Below are 15,985 nucleotides of genomic sequence, written 5' to 3' on the forward strand. Positions count from 1 at the left end.
CAAGATAAGCAGACGTGATTTGATTAGGAGACAAGGTTACACTTAGAAGGTGGTGTTGAAGATTGCGGTTGCTGTATGTAAACTCATACAATATGTCCAATTAGGAAGATAAGAAGACAAAACGATGATGACAACACGAGGCTACCACAATTTATAATTAAACTTGGTGTGTATGAGGTGTGAATATCAAAGTTCCAAAAGTGTATACATAAGCCATCATCAAAATACTTGAGTATTTTGACAAATAACTCAAAAGTCCAAGATACAACTCTCACATGTATTGATTCATAGATACACAAAGCTCCCCATCACATCAGCTCGTCTCCGAACTGCACATGCAACTTGTAAATGCCTCACATGTGAGACTGATGTAGGACCAAAGAGGCCCGGAACAATTAATCGACGGCTCGACCGAGTCAGTACAAAGCAGCACTTAAGTAGACCAATTATTTTCGGGTCTGTAATAACTTGATCCAAACGTCTTCTCCGAGAATTTGTAGGATTACGACAGAATCTATGACAATGTAATCCTTTTGCCTCAAACATCTCAGGAGCAAGCCTTTGGACAAGAGTACGAAGAAAGCTTGACGCAATTGAATTACGAGACAAGACAGTACCTCGTGTTTTGAGACTGTGACTCCATGTGGCAACCATGCTCTTACTTACATGATCATCTCAGAACCTCGCATTGCTGCTGATGACTCCTCCTGGAAGTCAGTCTGAAACAAAGGCTTAAAGAATGCCTACACGAGGCCAACGGAGTTTCTATTGACTGCATTTGTAATTTTGATAAAGGAATAGACATAGCATATTGGTTATTTATCATCTCGTAAAAGCATGCTTGCCATTGGTCTGTCATTTTCCCGGCTTCTTTTCTTTTTAATTCTAATTTTTTTTTTTTTTTTTTTTCATTTGTTCTCTGGTTCCGTGGCCTCGGAAAATAATCCGCGAACGGCGCCACACACCCATGATCTGCCGTCCCACCCATCAGCCCCCAAATGCTGACAACTGACAGGCAGGAGTCGAACCAGCCTCGTGACGTCCCGGAACTCGCTCAACCTGGAACTTGCATCAGATCCACCGGCGCACCCCAGTTCCAGTCAAACATGACCTGCCAGAAATTATCGTCCAGGTCACCAGAGAACGTGCCACCACCACCAGTAACAGAATAGTCGACATCCATCGCCTGGCCATGGAGTGGGATGTTGCTATTGTTGCTGCTGCTGCTGTTTCCACCGGCTATCGTGCTGGCTGCGCCACCGGACCCCAAGCTATCTGCTCCTGGCTCCTTTGCTATACTGTCGCCACCTGCTGCTCCCCCGTTGAGCCTATTGGTGGTGGGGTACATTCCGGGACCAGCGGCGGCGGCGGAACCACCACCGCCGCGCTGCTGCTCCTGCTGCTGATTTGGCCGTACGCGCGCGACATACCAGTCGCGCATCCAGCGGACCTTGTCCCTGTACATGCTCAGCAGGCTCCTGTCGGAGTGGATTAACATAGTGCGCCTGCCCAGGCCGTTGGAGATGGTGTCTGCGTTCTCGAAGAGCTGGCTCATCCTGGTGCAGATCCCCTCAAAGTCGATCGCTTGCCTGGCCAGGGCCGCGTCCCAGCCGTGGTCGACGACGCCCCCACCTATGCTCTCGTCGCCTAGAAACAGCAGCCTGACCGCGGTTACGAGACAGAAGGAGAGGTGTGCGTTGCGGAAGGGCATGCAGGGCAAGTTTTGTGGTGGGATGCTCAGGTAGGCCGTGAAGAAGTCCCGTGCCGAGGTGAGGCACTGCCATAGTGCCGCCGTCCGCGAGGTGCTGTCAGACGGGTCGTAGCCGCCGACAGAAGTCGAGCGCACGTAGATGACGGGCTCGTAGAGGCGACAGAGGGTGGTGTGGTAGTGTGTCCACAGGAGAGCTGAATGTAATCAATTAAATGCATCCACCTCGTCAGCAAAGACTCATGTCAATAAACTGAAGGCATAAAAGGAGGGAGTTTACCATTCATCTCTACTTCGGCTGGCTGCTGGCGTATGACCGTCTCCAACTCTTTCTGAATCGCTGTAAGCGCCATATGAGACGGTGTGTACGGAATCTGGGAAGTCAATTCGCCGTCGTTGTATGGGATGATGTCGGCTGCACGGTTGAGAAGCTGGTGAATCTTGATCAGGGCCACGAGGAACTTGTCCGTTTCATATTCCTGGGCTTCTGCAATCACCTCGCAGCATTTTTGCAGGTAGGAGCTGTACGACATGGGGTGATGCCGTCGGAATAGTGATGCGCATCTATATTAGAGGTTTTATAAGTTGAGTGTTCTCTTTAGTTGCGGCGGGAAACTCGTATTTATGTGTGCGTGTGTGTGTGTGAGAGAGAGAGAGAGAGAGAGAGAGAGAGAGAGTATTTGTGTGGTTTGCTTACAGTGACATTACATAAAATGTCCCCAGAGCAGCTCTCATCTCTTCCACGGTGTGCTTCTTCTTCCAGGGGCCTTTGATCCCCGTAGAAACGATAGCATCTTTCAGCATCATGAAGTTGGCCTTGCCAAAATCCATCGGCCATCGGTTGAGCCCGAGATCGATCACGAGAGACATGGCCAGCTGCATGAGATTCGTCCCCTGCGAGTCGAGCATGAAGTAGAAATCACCCCTTTTATTTGCACCATCAGCCGACACTCTCCGAGGTTTAAGCCAGTACACATAGTCATGTACCGGATAACAGAGGAACGAGGAGGAGGAATAGGAAGGAGGGAAACTTACCAAGCAATATGTATCAGGATCGCCTGCAGGATTTCCAGTCGCCTCTCGTTGTTGACCACGACGTGGTGGGCCACGTACTCCCGAAACCAGACTCGATACTCTGCCTGTACATCTGCAGGGTGTGGCGTGGTGATGGCCATAATCGTTCGGAACAGGAATGGGCATTGGTCGTACAGCTCACGCGAGGTTAAGACAACCGGGATAGGCACGAATGGAAAGTATGGGCAGTAGACGGTACGGTATAGGTTCAGAGAGCGCTCGGCCTCGAAGTAAGACAGGCGGAGACCCTTAACAATCTCGACGTACTCACCCGCTGGTGCCTGCCGTGCATCTCGATCCATGAACTGATTGGGGGTGTTCACTCCGGTGCTCCGATCTGGCCCAGTGGAGATGGAGGCTGGACGGACCAGACCCGCTGGAGGGATAAGACGGGCGTTGACGTGAAGATGACTGGATGACGAGGGCGTCAAGGAGGGATCGAGTTCGTCCCCCACTCCTCTGTGAGGAGATGATGTGTTGTAATCGTCAGTAGCCTGATTCAGCAGCTGATGAATACTGTTGCGATGTTGTTGTTGTTGTTGTTGCTGCTGCTGCTGCTCTGGACCTAGAGCAGTCGGTCCACTACTACTGGGAGGACTGTGGTCACCCGGACTGGGACTGTTCTGCTGGATCTGCTGGCTTGCATTGAGCAATGACATGATGCCATCGATCTTTTCCTCCAGCTGACCAACACGGCTGCATAGATTGTTGTTCAGCTTTCGTGAGGGTAACCGAATGCCAAAATACAATGTTTGCGAAATGTGACAAGAGCAGATGAGAAACTCACGTAGATGGCCCTCGCCTCCTTCGTGGATTGATCTCTGGGAGAGTACATGGCGCCTTGATCTTGGTGCATCTACGGAATAGTTAGCATTTCCACTTTCTCTAGCCAACCTCCACTCGAGATCTGATGAATAAATTCCAGTTGTGCTGGGGCTGGACAAGAAATCACATAGTGCTGGACGACGGCCAGTCATACTGCAGAACCCAACCAACTAAAGACTCTGAGAGTCGGTACTGGACTATCCGAGCCCCGACGATCAGGGGTCTGACCAATGTTGTAGGGCTAGGCTGTTCAGGGTGCGTGGGCTTGGTTGCAGCAGCGTTTGTGTCGGCTACGGCCCAGAACGCCTTGTTTGAGTGTGATAGGTACACGTAATTAATAGTAAAGGAACTGACTGGACTGCGCCGCCCGAATCAATCCGCCTCGGGTTTTAGGGAATGATCCGACATGTTGTTGGGCAGCAACAGACAAATAGTTGAAGCGAGGGAGCGAGCAGACTGCACACCGTGCTGTGTGTGTGTGTGTGTGCGTGTGTGTGAAAGAGAGAAATAGATTCTAACGAGAAAGAACAACAGAAATCGACTGACCGTTGGCATGGCGTGGCACCCGGCTCAGATGGCCATACGCAGCGCATCTTGGACCGCGCGCAAGACTGACAAGCCCTTGGCCGGTATTTCTGGACCTCGGGCGTGGAGCGAGAATGGTCGCCCGAGGCCGGCGTGGAGTGTGGCATCATCTCTTTTTGGGCGCTTTTCGTGTCTCTTAGCCGTACTTAGAACAGCTATCGTAGTCTGCCCTTCCTTTCCGTGGTTCCTTGATGGTGGTGGTGGTGGTAGTAGTAGTAGTAGTGGTGGTGGTGGTGGTGGTGGTGGTGCTACCACCTAGCTGGCGAGAGCGGTCTGTCCAGGTGTTGCTGTGTGAGAGAGGCGCCTGGTCGGGTTGAAGTGTGTTTGTTGCTACATCGGCCGGGGGGCTTGCGAGGGCTGTGGCTTGGACTCTGTTTCCGGCTGCGCCGAGGAACGCGGTGTGATGGATCCTCCTGCGGGTCCGCGCGCGTGAGAAAAATAGCAACTATGCAGAAGCAAGAAGAAGTCGAGCACGGGCACGAGGGAGGGATGGGGAGACAAAGAGAAAGAAAGAACCTTGTGGTAGAGGCCGGAGAAGGGAGAAGCATACACCGACGAGGCACCACACGTTTGACGCTCGGGGGTCGAAGGGGAAGTTTCTATGGGGCTTCAGGGTTCGCCAGCGATCACCTCACCTCGGAAGAACCTAGCCATGCATGCTCACTCCAATGGGCGTTTGCTTGCTTGCGGCCTTTGCTTTCGCTACTGGCTCGGCCCGCCGGGCGATCCAATGGATGTGGTCTGCTCAGGAGATGGGGGCCCGGCTCGGGATCTATTTTAATATCCGGGTCCAGAGGATCCTTTTGAATCCTGCTGCCTTTGAGCGTTTTCGCTGTGGGCCCTTTTACTATGTAGAAACTCATTCGTCGGTCACCGGGACATCGGTCGTTCCGGCAGCCGGCAATCTCGCCAACAGACCACAAAACATGATTATATTGCCCTGAAGAGTCTTATTCATGTCGTTCAGGAAGCCTGATGTCGATTTCCTGTATTTATAGAATCTTTTTCTCATGCAAAGTTATGGCCATAGGGCAGCCAAAATATTGCATTCCATCTCGTCTCGAGTACTTATAATTACAACACCAAAAGGCGGTGCCACGAGCATCAATAATCGACCAGACACTAATTACTGGGCATGGCATCTATCACGCCACCAAACGAGGATCACAACTCTGACAAAGGGTCAAAGAACTTGGAAGACAACCCTAAATTAGAAGCTGGGAGACGTGACTCAACATCTGAGCCAGAGTATCCAAAAGGATGGAAACTGTGGTCTATACTTGTTGGTTTGGCTCTCTCTGTTCTCTGTACCGCGTTGGTAAGGATATCTGTGCCCTGTTTCATGATTCATAGCTGATTTCCTGCATAGGATAAGACGATCATCTCCACCGCAATCCCTAAGATCACCACGGCGTTCAATTCCCTGGACGATGTCGGCTGGTACGGCTCGGTATACCTTCTTACAGCATGCTGTTTCCAACTGATGATTGGAAAGCTCTATGCCGAGTTCAGCATCAAGGTCATCTTCCTCTTGACGTTGAGCATTTTCGAAATCGGTTCCATTGTCTGCGCCTCTGCTCCAAACTCGCCAGCATTCATCGCTGGCCGTGCCATAGCCGGGCTAGGTTCGTCTGGGGTGGCTACTGGGGCCCTGATTGTAGGTGATGAGAAATATAACAATCGACATTGCTTCACGCGAAAAACTAAAGTAGTTGGGTATGTTCAGATTCTCGCACATTCAGCACCGTTAGAGAAGAGGCCAAAGTACACTGGAGCCATTGGCGCGTCAATGGGCATAGCCTCCTGTGTAGCACCGACTCTGGGTGGCGTGTTGACTGATAAAGCATCGTGGAGTAAGTCAAGAAGAAACCCCAAGAAGACGACTTCCACTAGGTCTGTCATCTCAAACCTGATATTGATTCAACGAAAATATATAGGGTGGTGTTTCTGGATCAACCCTATCCTTGGTGTGCCGACAGTCATTGTGGTATTCTTCCTTATCAACCTGCCATCCAAAACACCACGCGATATAACCTGGAGCGAGTTCCTTGCCAAATTCGATTTCCTCGGGACAGCCTTTCTCCTACCAGGACTCGTATGTTTGCTCTTGGCTCTGCAATGGGGCGGTAGCACGTATGCCTGGAGTGACTGGCGATCTATCCTGTTGCTGTGCCTCTTTGGGGTGTGCATAACGATATGGATGTACGTCCAGGTCAGGCAGGGTGACAAGGCGACCCTACCGTTGCGCATCCTGAAGAACAGGTCCATGGGGGCCGCGACATGGTACATGTTCTGCGTGTTTGGAGCACTGACCTGCTTCACTTACTACGGTTCGATCTGGTTTCAGTCCGTCAAGCAACAGTCGGCGTATTCGACTGGCATTTATTTCCTCGCTGCCACGGCCACCATGTCAGTTGTGGCCCTTTGCAGCGGCGTTCTGGTATGAAGAAGACCATCACCTAAACTTTCAGGCGCTCGACCTGATTTTCTAGGAGCAAGCTAGGCTAACCTCTGCACTTTAAATAGACGTCCAAAATCGGATACTATGTACCTCAGATGATAGCCTGCTGCATTATCTGTCCTGTCGGCTACGGCCTTTTACATCGATTCTCAATCGACACCAGCACGGCTTATTGGGCCGGGACACTCGTCATCATCGGCTTTGGCTTTGGTCTCGGAGGGCAACAATCCATCATGGTCCCTCAGACTGTGATGAAGGGACCCGATATTTCGCTGGGAACATCGTGCAGTACGTTCATTATGTGGCCACGAACAATTGGTTTCACGAAAGCGAGACAGCAAAATGCGGCTTTCAAAAATCCATTTTCTTTTGTCCGCTATGAGTTGCACAGAAATTGCCTAACCAGACGCGTAACAGTGATGTTCGCCCAGACGATAGCGGGCACCGTCCTGCTCTCCGCCTCACAGAATGTCTTCGAAGACAATCTCGTCCTCGAGCTGCGCAGGATTGTACCAGATGTGGATCCCAATGTGGTGATTGGGCATGGTGCCAGTGGCCTGGCCAAGGCGATGAGTGCGATTTATGATAGCGCTACCGTGCATGGCATTCTTGTGTCCTACAACCTGGCCCTGACCCAGGTGTGGACCATCTGCCTTGTCATGTGTTGTCTGGGTTCTTTTGGGGCACTCACGGTTGAATGGAAGAGCGTGAAAAGCGAAAAAGCTCCTGTGACTGACGCCGAAATCAAGTTGGAAGAAGTTTTGCCAGAGAACGATGGTAGACCTGTGAGTGAAATGGGACGGAGGCTAGAGACAGAGTAGGCCACTGACTACCCGTCATGTTCTTTGGGATCGATGTCGATCGATACTTGAAAGTGATTTTTCCTCTTTCTTTCTAAGTTCCTTTCTATATTCTAGGTTGGATGTATAGATCACACTAGAAGCAATACTAATACCCGCAAAGGCTTCTACACGGTCACCGATCCCATCCTTGCCTTGCCAAAATCTGCATATTCACGACGACCTTTCTAGGCCGATCAAAGTGAGACTCTGGATTGCATCTAATGAATGCCTAGGTAAAATTCTGTATAGTTCTCGTGACCGCAAGAAACGTGTCGAACGATTTACAGTTCGAAAACGCATTGAAAACAACTTCATAGTTCAAACGTTGACCCAGCCGCCGTTACGTAAACCTCCCCTGCGTCCGCTTATGGATGCAAGGTGGGAAACACTCCCAGACGCTCCGGGCCATTCCTTCAGCGGCAAGCTCCCTCTGTAAGGGCCCTCTAAGTACGGTTAGCATGGCATACATGGCCCTGGAAACGGCTCTGATAGATAGGCAAATTTGGCACCTAGCGAATAACACCAAGAAAAAATGAGGAACAATACAAAAGCACTTAATTTGTATGACCATTTCATGTTTGTAGCTCATCACCCTGTCACCAAAGCTACTATGGTACAACCCAAGATAATTGAGTCTTGTGTTTCTAAATTAGAAACACTTAGCGTGCACTGATCTCCCCCGGATTATTGTTGCCTAACTCTAAGCATATTATCGAGGGTGTCTGCCCCTAAGACAGACCCTTGTAGTGGGGGCGACGTCGAAGGAAGTTCAGCGATTCAATGTCGGATGCAGAATACAAGGAAACTTGCATGCGTACGTTTCTGGTGTTCTTATGTGAGATTCATGACATTAGACGTCCAGGAGACCTTTTCTTCTTCTTCACTCTTACACCACACCAAGTGCGTCGAATCATACCGAGATCGACTGAACCGGCAAGCGCACGAAGACCATGCCTCGTCTAAGTCGTGGATGTCTGCGCTGCCGCCAGCGCAAAGTCAGGGTGAGAAAAGCCGTAACTCCCTGCCAAATGATCGACCTCATCATCGCGGCCAAGCGCTGATCGTGACTGACCCATAATCCTAGTGTGACGAGGGTCGGCCTTCCTGTCAGCGATGTATAGCACGTGATGAGCTCTGCGTCGGCTACAGAGACGAGTCTGATCTTATCTTTCGCCATGAGACGCATAAGATTGTTGGGAACCTTTCCACCGGAGGAATTCAACGGTCCAGAGCAGTACAATCCAGCGCAGTTAGTGATGTGAATACCGAAGAGGTGCCGGCCTTTTACGCATTTAGCACGGCCACATCAAGCTCTGCCACGGGCCGACAGCGGCAGAGAAGCGCATCAGTCGATTCTGGCCGAGTAGTTGAAAGCAATGTACCGACATCCAGCACTTCAGCCACATATGTTCCTCCCGACGCCCTATCTCAGCTATCGATAGGTTCACCCTCTCAGCCCCGTCGATATGTCCAGGATTTTACATGGCTCAAGCCGTCAGTAAAGCCTCCTCGGGCACAACCGCTATCAAGGTCGGACGACGATGCGGTCCAGAAGTTCTTCGCCAAGTATACCCTCTTGCCTTACGACTTCCATGCTGTGGATGCACTTCCCGAGGTCAAACCTACGGAACACGGCGCCGAAACCCGAGCCCAGCGTGCTTCACAAGGCTTTCTTGAATTCTTGCCGTGTACATTCGAGGAGGTGAACGTTCGCGGCAGATTTGCCTTGCGGTGGGCTGTGCAGGCTGCCGCGTTGGCTGATGCCGCATCCCAAGCTTCGCCACAACAACAGATACCAGAAGACACCAACAACGATGCCAGCAGTGAGATTGAGGCTGAACTGGTCAGGAGGGCCCTAGAGACTTATGGTCAGGCCCTCTCGGCCCTCGCTGAGAGCCTGGGCAAACAAGGGAAGATTCCGGATGACTATGATTTGATGACAGTAGTAATACTGGACATATTCGAAGTGAGTATTTCTTCACTATCAAAGTCGACGCGATTTCTATCATGTTACTATTTTCTGACACCATTCTACAGACCCTCTTCCTCCCTGGTAACGTGTCCAAAGGCTGTCATGCCCAGGGCATGGCGCAGATCCTTCGCAAGAGGGGGCACGATCAGTTCTACGACGCTCGCGGATGGAGTCTGTTCCGCCTCGCACATCATCGGCTGCAGAAACAGGCGTTAGCCTTCAATCTTCCGCCCGTCCCAGTGATAGACGAGCTGTTCGAGCACCTGAACGACCAGATGCCCTTCGTCAGACTAGAAAGGGATGCGAGTCGGATATCCAGCTTGTGTGCCAAGGGGCGGGCCCTGAGAGCAGCCCTTCAGAACCTGGACCAGGAGCAGCGAGGAGCAACAGAGCTGCTGAACCTCGTCAGGGAGATGCAGAGTCTCGACCGCGAGGCCGTAGCATGGAGACAGGGGCCCGAGTGGTCCTACGCCGTTCTCAAGACGTCCGATCTCGCGGGCGACGAGGCCGTGTTGTCGACGTTTCCCGACACAATTCATATCCACCCTGACATCTGGACGGCGTACGAGTGGGACTACCACCACACAGCTCGCGTCCTGATGCACAAGCAGCTTCTTGCCTGTCTGCACCGGGCTGCGATGCTGAGTACCGGAGACGATGAGGAGTCCACGTGCGTAGCGTCGCTCCTGATACCCCTCGAGGCAGAAAGCGTGGCCATCATTCGCAGCTTGGTCACCAAGGTCTTAGCCACTGTGCCTCAAATGATGGGCGATATAGACCACACGGGTCATGTTAGACGATCGCAGTCGCTGGCGCCGAGGTGTAGAGCCATTGGAGCCTACTTTCTTCTGTGGCCTATCAAGATCTTCAAGGGTGACTTGCTTCAGGACATCAGTACAGACCAGCAGAGACATGCGGCTGCGGCTATTTTTGAAAGAGTCAGAGAGTACACAGGCATGAAAAGTCTACTGGGTGACGAGAGCCTGATCTAAGCACTGCTTCAGGATCACATAACCTCGAGTGTAGTTCGATAGTGTGCACTGGATTAAAGAGCTAGTGGAGATTTTCTTCATACGTATACAGGTGTAGTTCGCCGACGATGTGACCAGATATAGTGTCAACATGCCTCACCATGAGCAAAGGAGGTGCCAGAGGGGCAGACAGCCCAGCACCTTACTACACGCAAAATTTAGAGAGCAACCTTCTTCTTCTTCTCGCCACCTTTGACGGTTACCACAGGCTTGGCAACGGTCGAACGCTCCCTCACAGCCGTGTCCCTGTCCCAGAGGAGCAGGGTAGCAGCACCGACGGGACCGCCAAACACCGTGGCCCACAGAGCCTTTGGCAGTGTGGTCGACAGGAAGGCCTTCCCCGGCAGAGCTGCTGAATATACAAAGGCAGACCAGGTAAGGAGGGCCAGCCCGCCGCAGTAGATATCCCACTGAAGGAACATCTTGACCTGCTTCACCAACACACTGACAGAGACGGCGTCCACCCCCTCAGCCCCGTGGACTATGGGCAAGTCCCATGGCAAGTCAGGAATGAAGGCCTTTGTGATGTCAATCTGACTGACGATGCCCTGGGTGATGCCCGGAATGAAGGACTCGACTGCGTGCGGGACAAGATGCGCCGGTGTGGCCGCTAGAACGAGGAGGGCCGTCTGGGGGACGAAAGACAAGATAAGCACGAAGCGGTAGATTTCGTTAAGCTGCTCGGGGGCTTTGGATGATTTGAAGTCGATGAGCGCCGTGGTCCGCTTATAGAACCAGTGGTAAATGCTCTGGGCGACGGGGAACACCTGCCAGACAGCCTGCCAGTTGTAGTGGGCGGTTGCTGAAACATAGTCCGGGGAAGGTAGAAACATCAAGAAGCCGGGAAGGACGAAGGCGCTAAAGACGACCTTGGGCAGGATGTAGAGATCCTGCACGTCGATAGCCAAGGCATTTGCTGATGGGGTCGACTGGCTGAGGGGGGAAGTGAGGACGTGGATGATGAGCCAGATGGGAACTGCAACTGTGAACGTGATGATCTGGAAGATGAAGCCAAGTGTGCCCGTCCTGCAGAAGAAAGCAGAAGAAGAGTGGCAGTCAGTACATGAACTGTAAGATGGTGTCATGATCGAGAAGAGAGAGAGAGAGAAGAGAGACAAAAGAAGGCTTACCGGCTGACGATACGACCTTGGTTGCCCTGGCGAAGACCCTCGAGCGAGACGAGGATCCAGCCGGCCAGTAACTGTGTAAATAAATACCACGAGACTAAAGAGACGTCCAGTGTCTTGGGGCCATCTAGCAGGACAGTGAAGAACCCAACCAGGGTGCAGAGCTGATTGTCGATAAATGGAAGACCAGTAAAGGTCGTCTTGTAGGGCTCGGGACCGGCCAGGTAGCGTTTGCTCTCTGCGGCGACTTTCGGACCGGCACCCTTGCGCAGGGCTGCAAATAGACCCGTCCTAAGTCCCGTTCCGATGGTAGCATATGCACCAAAGGCACTGCACCCTCCAAGAATGAGGAGGGTGGCGATGGTCTTGAAGTTAAAAGAAACGGAAGCCATGCTTTCTGGTAAAACGTGAGGAGATGAAGGGAGAGAGGCAGCAGAAAGAGGGGCGTAAGAACGATTCAAGAGGAGATCAAGGGAGAGGGACAGCAGAAAAGACGGGTGTAAGAACGATTTAAAGTCTCTCCGATGGGGCGTTTGCGTTTGCTCTGTGTGGGGGTGGAGAGGAGGACTGAGGCTGCAAACGAACCGCTACAGCGGCCCGGTCACGCTACTAGGCCTGAAAGTAAGCCCTTGACCGTTTTTGTTTGCTTGACCTCAGATGACAAAAAGGGATTGGCGGATTTCATGAACAGAAAGAGTTCTGGAGCGAAGGGAACTTTGCAGTGAGATGACAAGCTTCTTATACAAACACGCAATCCTGTCAGCAGATTTGTATTTCGAAACCTATGGAGCAGGGCAAAGAAATTTCAGTATCAAATACGAGCCGAGGGCATTTTAAAGTTTCGGGTCGACGAGCATTCAGCGGGTACGTCCTCAATTGGGGTGACCCCGCCGACTCTGAATGTGATAGCATATCCAGGGCATCATGACCTTCCTAGCATGGGTGCGTGTTTGTACAATGTCAGTAAGACGGGAGTCCTGAGAAGAAGATGGACAGGTCAGTGAGAGACAGGATACTGTGAATGATGATGCATTGCTTTGTGAAATAAGTACGTGTTGATCTTGCGATGCGCTTGTCTGTCTACATGTGAGTAACATGAACCCATGCTGCCATGCCATGCAAGTCTAGATATGATTGCAAACGGACCAAGAAACAGAGATAAGAAGATAAGGAAAGAAGAAAAGAAAGCGAATGACTTCAAAGTGTCCCATAGGGAACATCAGTGCCAACCACGCTTGCAACACACTCATAATATCTCATCCCATCGTGATCTTCGTCAATAAATAAATATCAGTCAACCAGTTGCTTCATTGTTTTTACCATTATTATCCACCTCCCTCTCCTCCTCTTTACAGTGGCTCCTGGTCTGGACCTTGTGAACGACTTCTCGGGGCCCGCAGGTCCGTCTTGCGAATTACCTGCACGCTGCCCCATTCTCCAGGCTTGCGGACCATCACGAGGGCGATGTCATCTTTGACTCCTGTCTTCTTGGTGGACGATGACCGGGACGAGACGCTCCGGACCATCGAAGGCGCCCTGCTTCGCGTCTTGCGCGGCTTCTCGGGTTCAGCAGCACCACCATTGGGCATCGCAGCAGGGAACGTCGGGCTAAGCGGTGTCGCCAGCGGCGAGACAACGGCAGGGTTGTTAGAGAAGTTGAGCCCAGCTTCCTGTGCGGCAGTGAGACCCTCGATGAGCTTGTTGGCTGCTGCGAGCTGCTCAACCAGTCTAGCATTGTCGGCGCGGAGGGTCGGGAGTTCAGTCACCTGTGCCTCGAGGACTGCAGCTTTGACCTCGAGATCAGCTGCTTTTGCCTCAAGACCAGCTGTCTTGACCTCTAGACTGGCCTTCTCGGCCTCCAAGGCGGCCTTTTCAGAGAGTAGTTTCGGAACCTTGGCTGCTTCTTCTTCTAGTTTGGACGCGGTTTGTCCAGCTGTGTTGTTTTTGGCAGTGGTGGTGGTCTTGTCCTCCTTTTGCGTCTGTCCAGCAGTAGCAGCAGCAGCAGCAGTTGGCCCGACACCTGCAGCAGCGCGTGCCGCCTCGACAAGACACGCCTCGAGACCGGCATTCTTGGCCTCGAGGACGCTCTTGGCCGCCTTGAGCTCGCCATTTTCGGTGCGCAGGTCCTTGTACTCGGACTGGTGCTTGGTCTGGCGGCCGTCAAACTCATCTGCCAGCTTCTGCAGCTCCTCATGTTCAGCCTGGAGGCTCTTGTTCACCTCCTGGAGTTTGGCGAGTGCGTCGCTGCGGCGAGCAATATCGTCGCGCAGGTTGAGGATGTTCACCTCCTGGTTGACAGCCAGAGTCTTGTGACTGTCCAGGTCGACGGCCAGGCGATCGCACTCTGCAGTGAGAGCGTTGCACTTAGACTTTTCTCCGGTGAGGTTTGATCCGAGGGATTTGATTTCCTTCTTCAGACTGTCAATGTCGGCGTGGGCACCATCGATGTGTTCGTTCAGGCCGGCGATCTGTTCTTGGAAGTCATCGACTTGGGCTTTATGCTCAGCTTGCAGAGTGGCTATTTTGATGTCCATCTGTGTCTTGTGTTCGTCCTTGAGAGTGGCGATGTGGCTCGCATAGTCCTTTGCGCGCGAGTCAAGATTGGCCTCGAGGCCTGCAGCCTTTTCCTGAAGACCTTTGACTTCGGCCTTGAGCTGAGACTTTCTCTTCTCGAGGTCACCAATTCTGGTGTGAAGACCGCGTTGCTCCTCGATGGAGCCCTTCATCTCCTTTTCGAGCTCGGTGATGCGCAGCAAGTAAGTCTTTGTGTCTCTCATGAGGCTGTCGTGCCCCGTGTGAAGTTCACTATTCTCGGCCGTCAACTTGGAAACGCGCTCCTCCAGCGGTCCAACGCGCTTCTGCAACGAATCCTTGATGATCTGCAGGGAGGCCACCTGCTCAACGACGTATCTCTCTTTATCCGAGACGTGACTGAGGCTCTTGAGAAGGTCGGAGCACTTGTGCTCGAACTCGCTCTTGACCTTGCGAAGCTCGTTGCGCTCCGTCTCGCTAGCCTTGAGTGTCTTCGTCTGCTCGTCGAACCGGCCCTTCAGGTCTGCCAGTATCTTGCCCTGGTCGACAAAGGAGGCTTGCAGTTTTTCGTGCTCTCGCTGCGCCTTATCGATTTTCGCTTTTTGGTCCTCCATTTCCTTGCGCTCCTTTTCCACCTGCTGACGCTCCTTTGCGCGTTCCTTTTCTAGGGCTTTCTGCGCCTTCTCGGCCTCTTTCTTCTCGCGCTCGAGCCGCTGTCGCTCCTTCTCGCGCTTCTCCTGTTCGAGCTGTTGGCTCTTCTGGGCCTCCCGCCTCTCAATCTCGAGGTTCTGACGATCTCGTTCGCGCTCCTTTTCGCGGTCGGCCCGCACACGCTCCTCCCGCAGCCGCTTCTCCTCGTCGGCCTTTTGCTTCTCTTTGATTAGCTGGTCGCGCTTCTCCAGCTCATTCTCCAGCTTGTTGATCTCCTTGCCCTGCAGCACAAGCTCCCTGCCGAGGGAATTCTCCTTCTCGGACGTCATGGTGGATAGTAGCTGGTCCAGCTTGGAAGGCTGCTGGTTCTGCTGATGTGCCTGTTCAGGCTCGGCAAATCGTACGGTGAGATTTTGCTTGGGGCCAACAGAAGAAGATGCTGCTGCCTGGAGAACATCCTTAGTGGTAGGCTTGACAGCCTCCGTTCTCAGCTGCTCGATCTTGTCGAGTAGGACCTCCTCGATCTTCTGTCTCATGCGAGCATCGTTGGAGCTCTCTCCCCGTGATGATGACGACGCTGACGACGAAGTTGTGGGCTTGTGAACTTCAATATGAATGCTTGGTCCACTGCTGTAGGCGCCATTTCGCTTGGTGGTCGATGACGATGACGACGACGACAAGTCTCGGTTGGAGGAAGAGGAAGTGGACACATTCTTGTTGCTTGTAGTCACGACCGATTTCTGACTGGCATGGCGCAGGATAGAAGTAGGAGCCACCCGCGGGGCTTGTCGTTGATGAGATGTTTCAGGCTCCTCGTAGTAGCGCTCCTGTCTTGGGGTGGAGGATCCAGAAGAGACCAGTGCCGCCTGCGTCGGTGTCGTAGAGTGCGCGTACATCTCATCCTTACCACCGATATCTGATGCGATGGTCGTGGCAGCCGTGCTGGTCGACAGGTTGGACACACTGTCTCCTTCCGAGTCCCAACTGTCCGAGTTGGATGAGACGTGGTCCGTCGACTCGTTGGACATGTACAGCTGCGTGCTCAGGTCGGTTGGCCGCCGGTAGGGGGCAGCAATGTCACCCGGAAAGGCACCTGGCATCTGCTGTGGAGGTGGCTGTGAGTGGTTGCTGCTGCTAGTCGTGGTGCCGTGGTGATATCCTGAGAGACCGAACTGGG

At 52.6% G+C, this 15,985-nt stretch overlaps 4 protein-coding genes across 4 annotated transcripts; 2 read left to right on the forward strand and 2 right to left on the reverse strand.

Annotated features, from left to right (window-relative positions):
- Positions 1-933: 933 nt before the first annotated feature.
- M406DRAFT_289423 (uncharacterized protein) lies at positions 934-4,668 on the reverse strand. Its single transcript, XM_040918852.1, has 6 exons — positions 4,154-4,668; positions 3,570-3,638; positions 2,818-3,478; positions 2,406-2,584; positions 1,989-2,272; positions 934-1,905 (listed from the first exon to the last, which is right to left on the reverse strand). The coding sequence occupies exons 1-6, from the start codon at positions 4,300-4,302 to the stop codon at positions 1,055-1,057; spliced, it is 2,193 nt and encodes a 730-aa protein (XP_040779051.1). The 5' UTR covers positions 4,303-4,668; the 3' UTR covers positions 934-1,054.
- Positions 4,669-5,327: 659 nt separating this feature from the next.
- M406DRAFT_253510 (MFS general substrate transporter) lies at positions 5,328-7,474 on the forward strand (the record flags this gene model as incomplete). Its single annotated transcript, XM_040916906.1, has 6 exons — positions 5,328-5,510; positions 5,562-5,849; positions 5,919-6,045; positions 6,130-6,632; positions 6,719-6,941; positions 7,071-7,474. 6 exons carry the CDS (start codon positions 5,328-5,330, stop codon positions 7,472-7,474), a joined length of 1,728 nt encoding a protein of 575 aa, XP_040779052.1.
- A 971-nt stretch (positions 7,475-8,445) lies between these two features.
- M406DRAFT_329132 (uncharacterized protein) lies at positions 8,446-10,459 on the forward strand (the record flags this gene model as incomplete). Its single annotated transcript, XM_040920398.1, has 3 exons — positions 8,446-8,496; positions 8,580-9,461; positions 9,533-10,459. The coding sequence occupies 3 exons, from the start codon at positions 8,446-8,448 to the stop codon at positions 10,457-10,459; spliced, it is 1,860 nt and encodes a 619-aa protein (XP_040779053.1).
- Positions 10,460-10,489: 30 nt separating this feature from the next.
- On the reverse strand, positions 10,490-12,017 carry M406DRAFT_350904 (uncharacterized protein; the record flags this gene model as incomplete). Its single annotated transcript, XM_040922581.1, has 2 exons — positions 10,490-11,524; positions 11,629-12,017. 2 exons carry the CDS (start codon positions 12,015-12,017, stop codon positions 10,657-10,659), a joined length of 1,257 nt encoding a protein of 418 aa, XP_040779054.1. The 3' UTR covers positions 10,490-10,656.
- Between the last annotated feature and the right edge of the window lie 3,968 nt (positions 12,018-15,985).

This window comes from Cryphonectria parasitica (genome assembly GCF_011745365.1).
Source record: "Cryphonectria parasitica EP155 unplaced genomic scaffold M406scaffold_3, whole genome shotgun sequence".
In the NCBI taxonomy this organism is placed as follows: domain Eukaryota; kingdom Fungi; phylum Ascomycota; class Sordariomycetes; order Diaporthales; family Cryphonectriaceae; genus Cryphonectria; species Cryphonectria parasitica.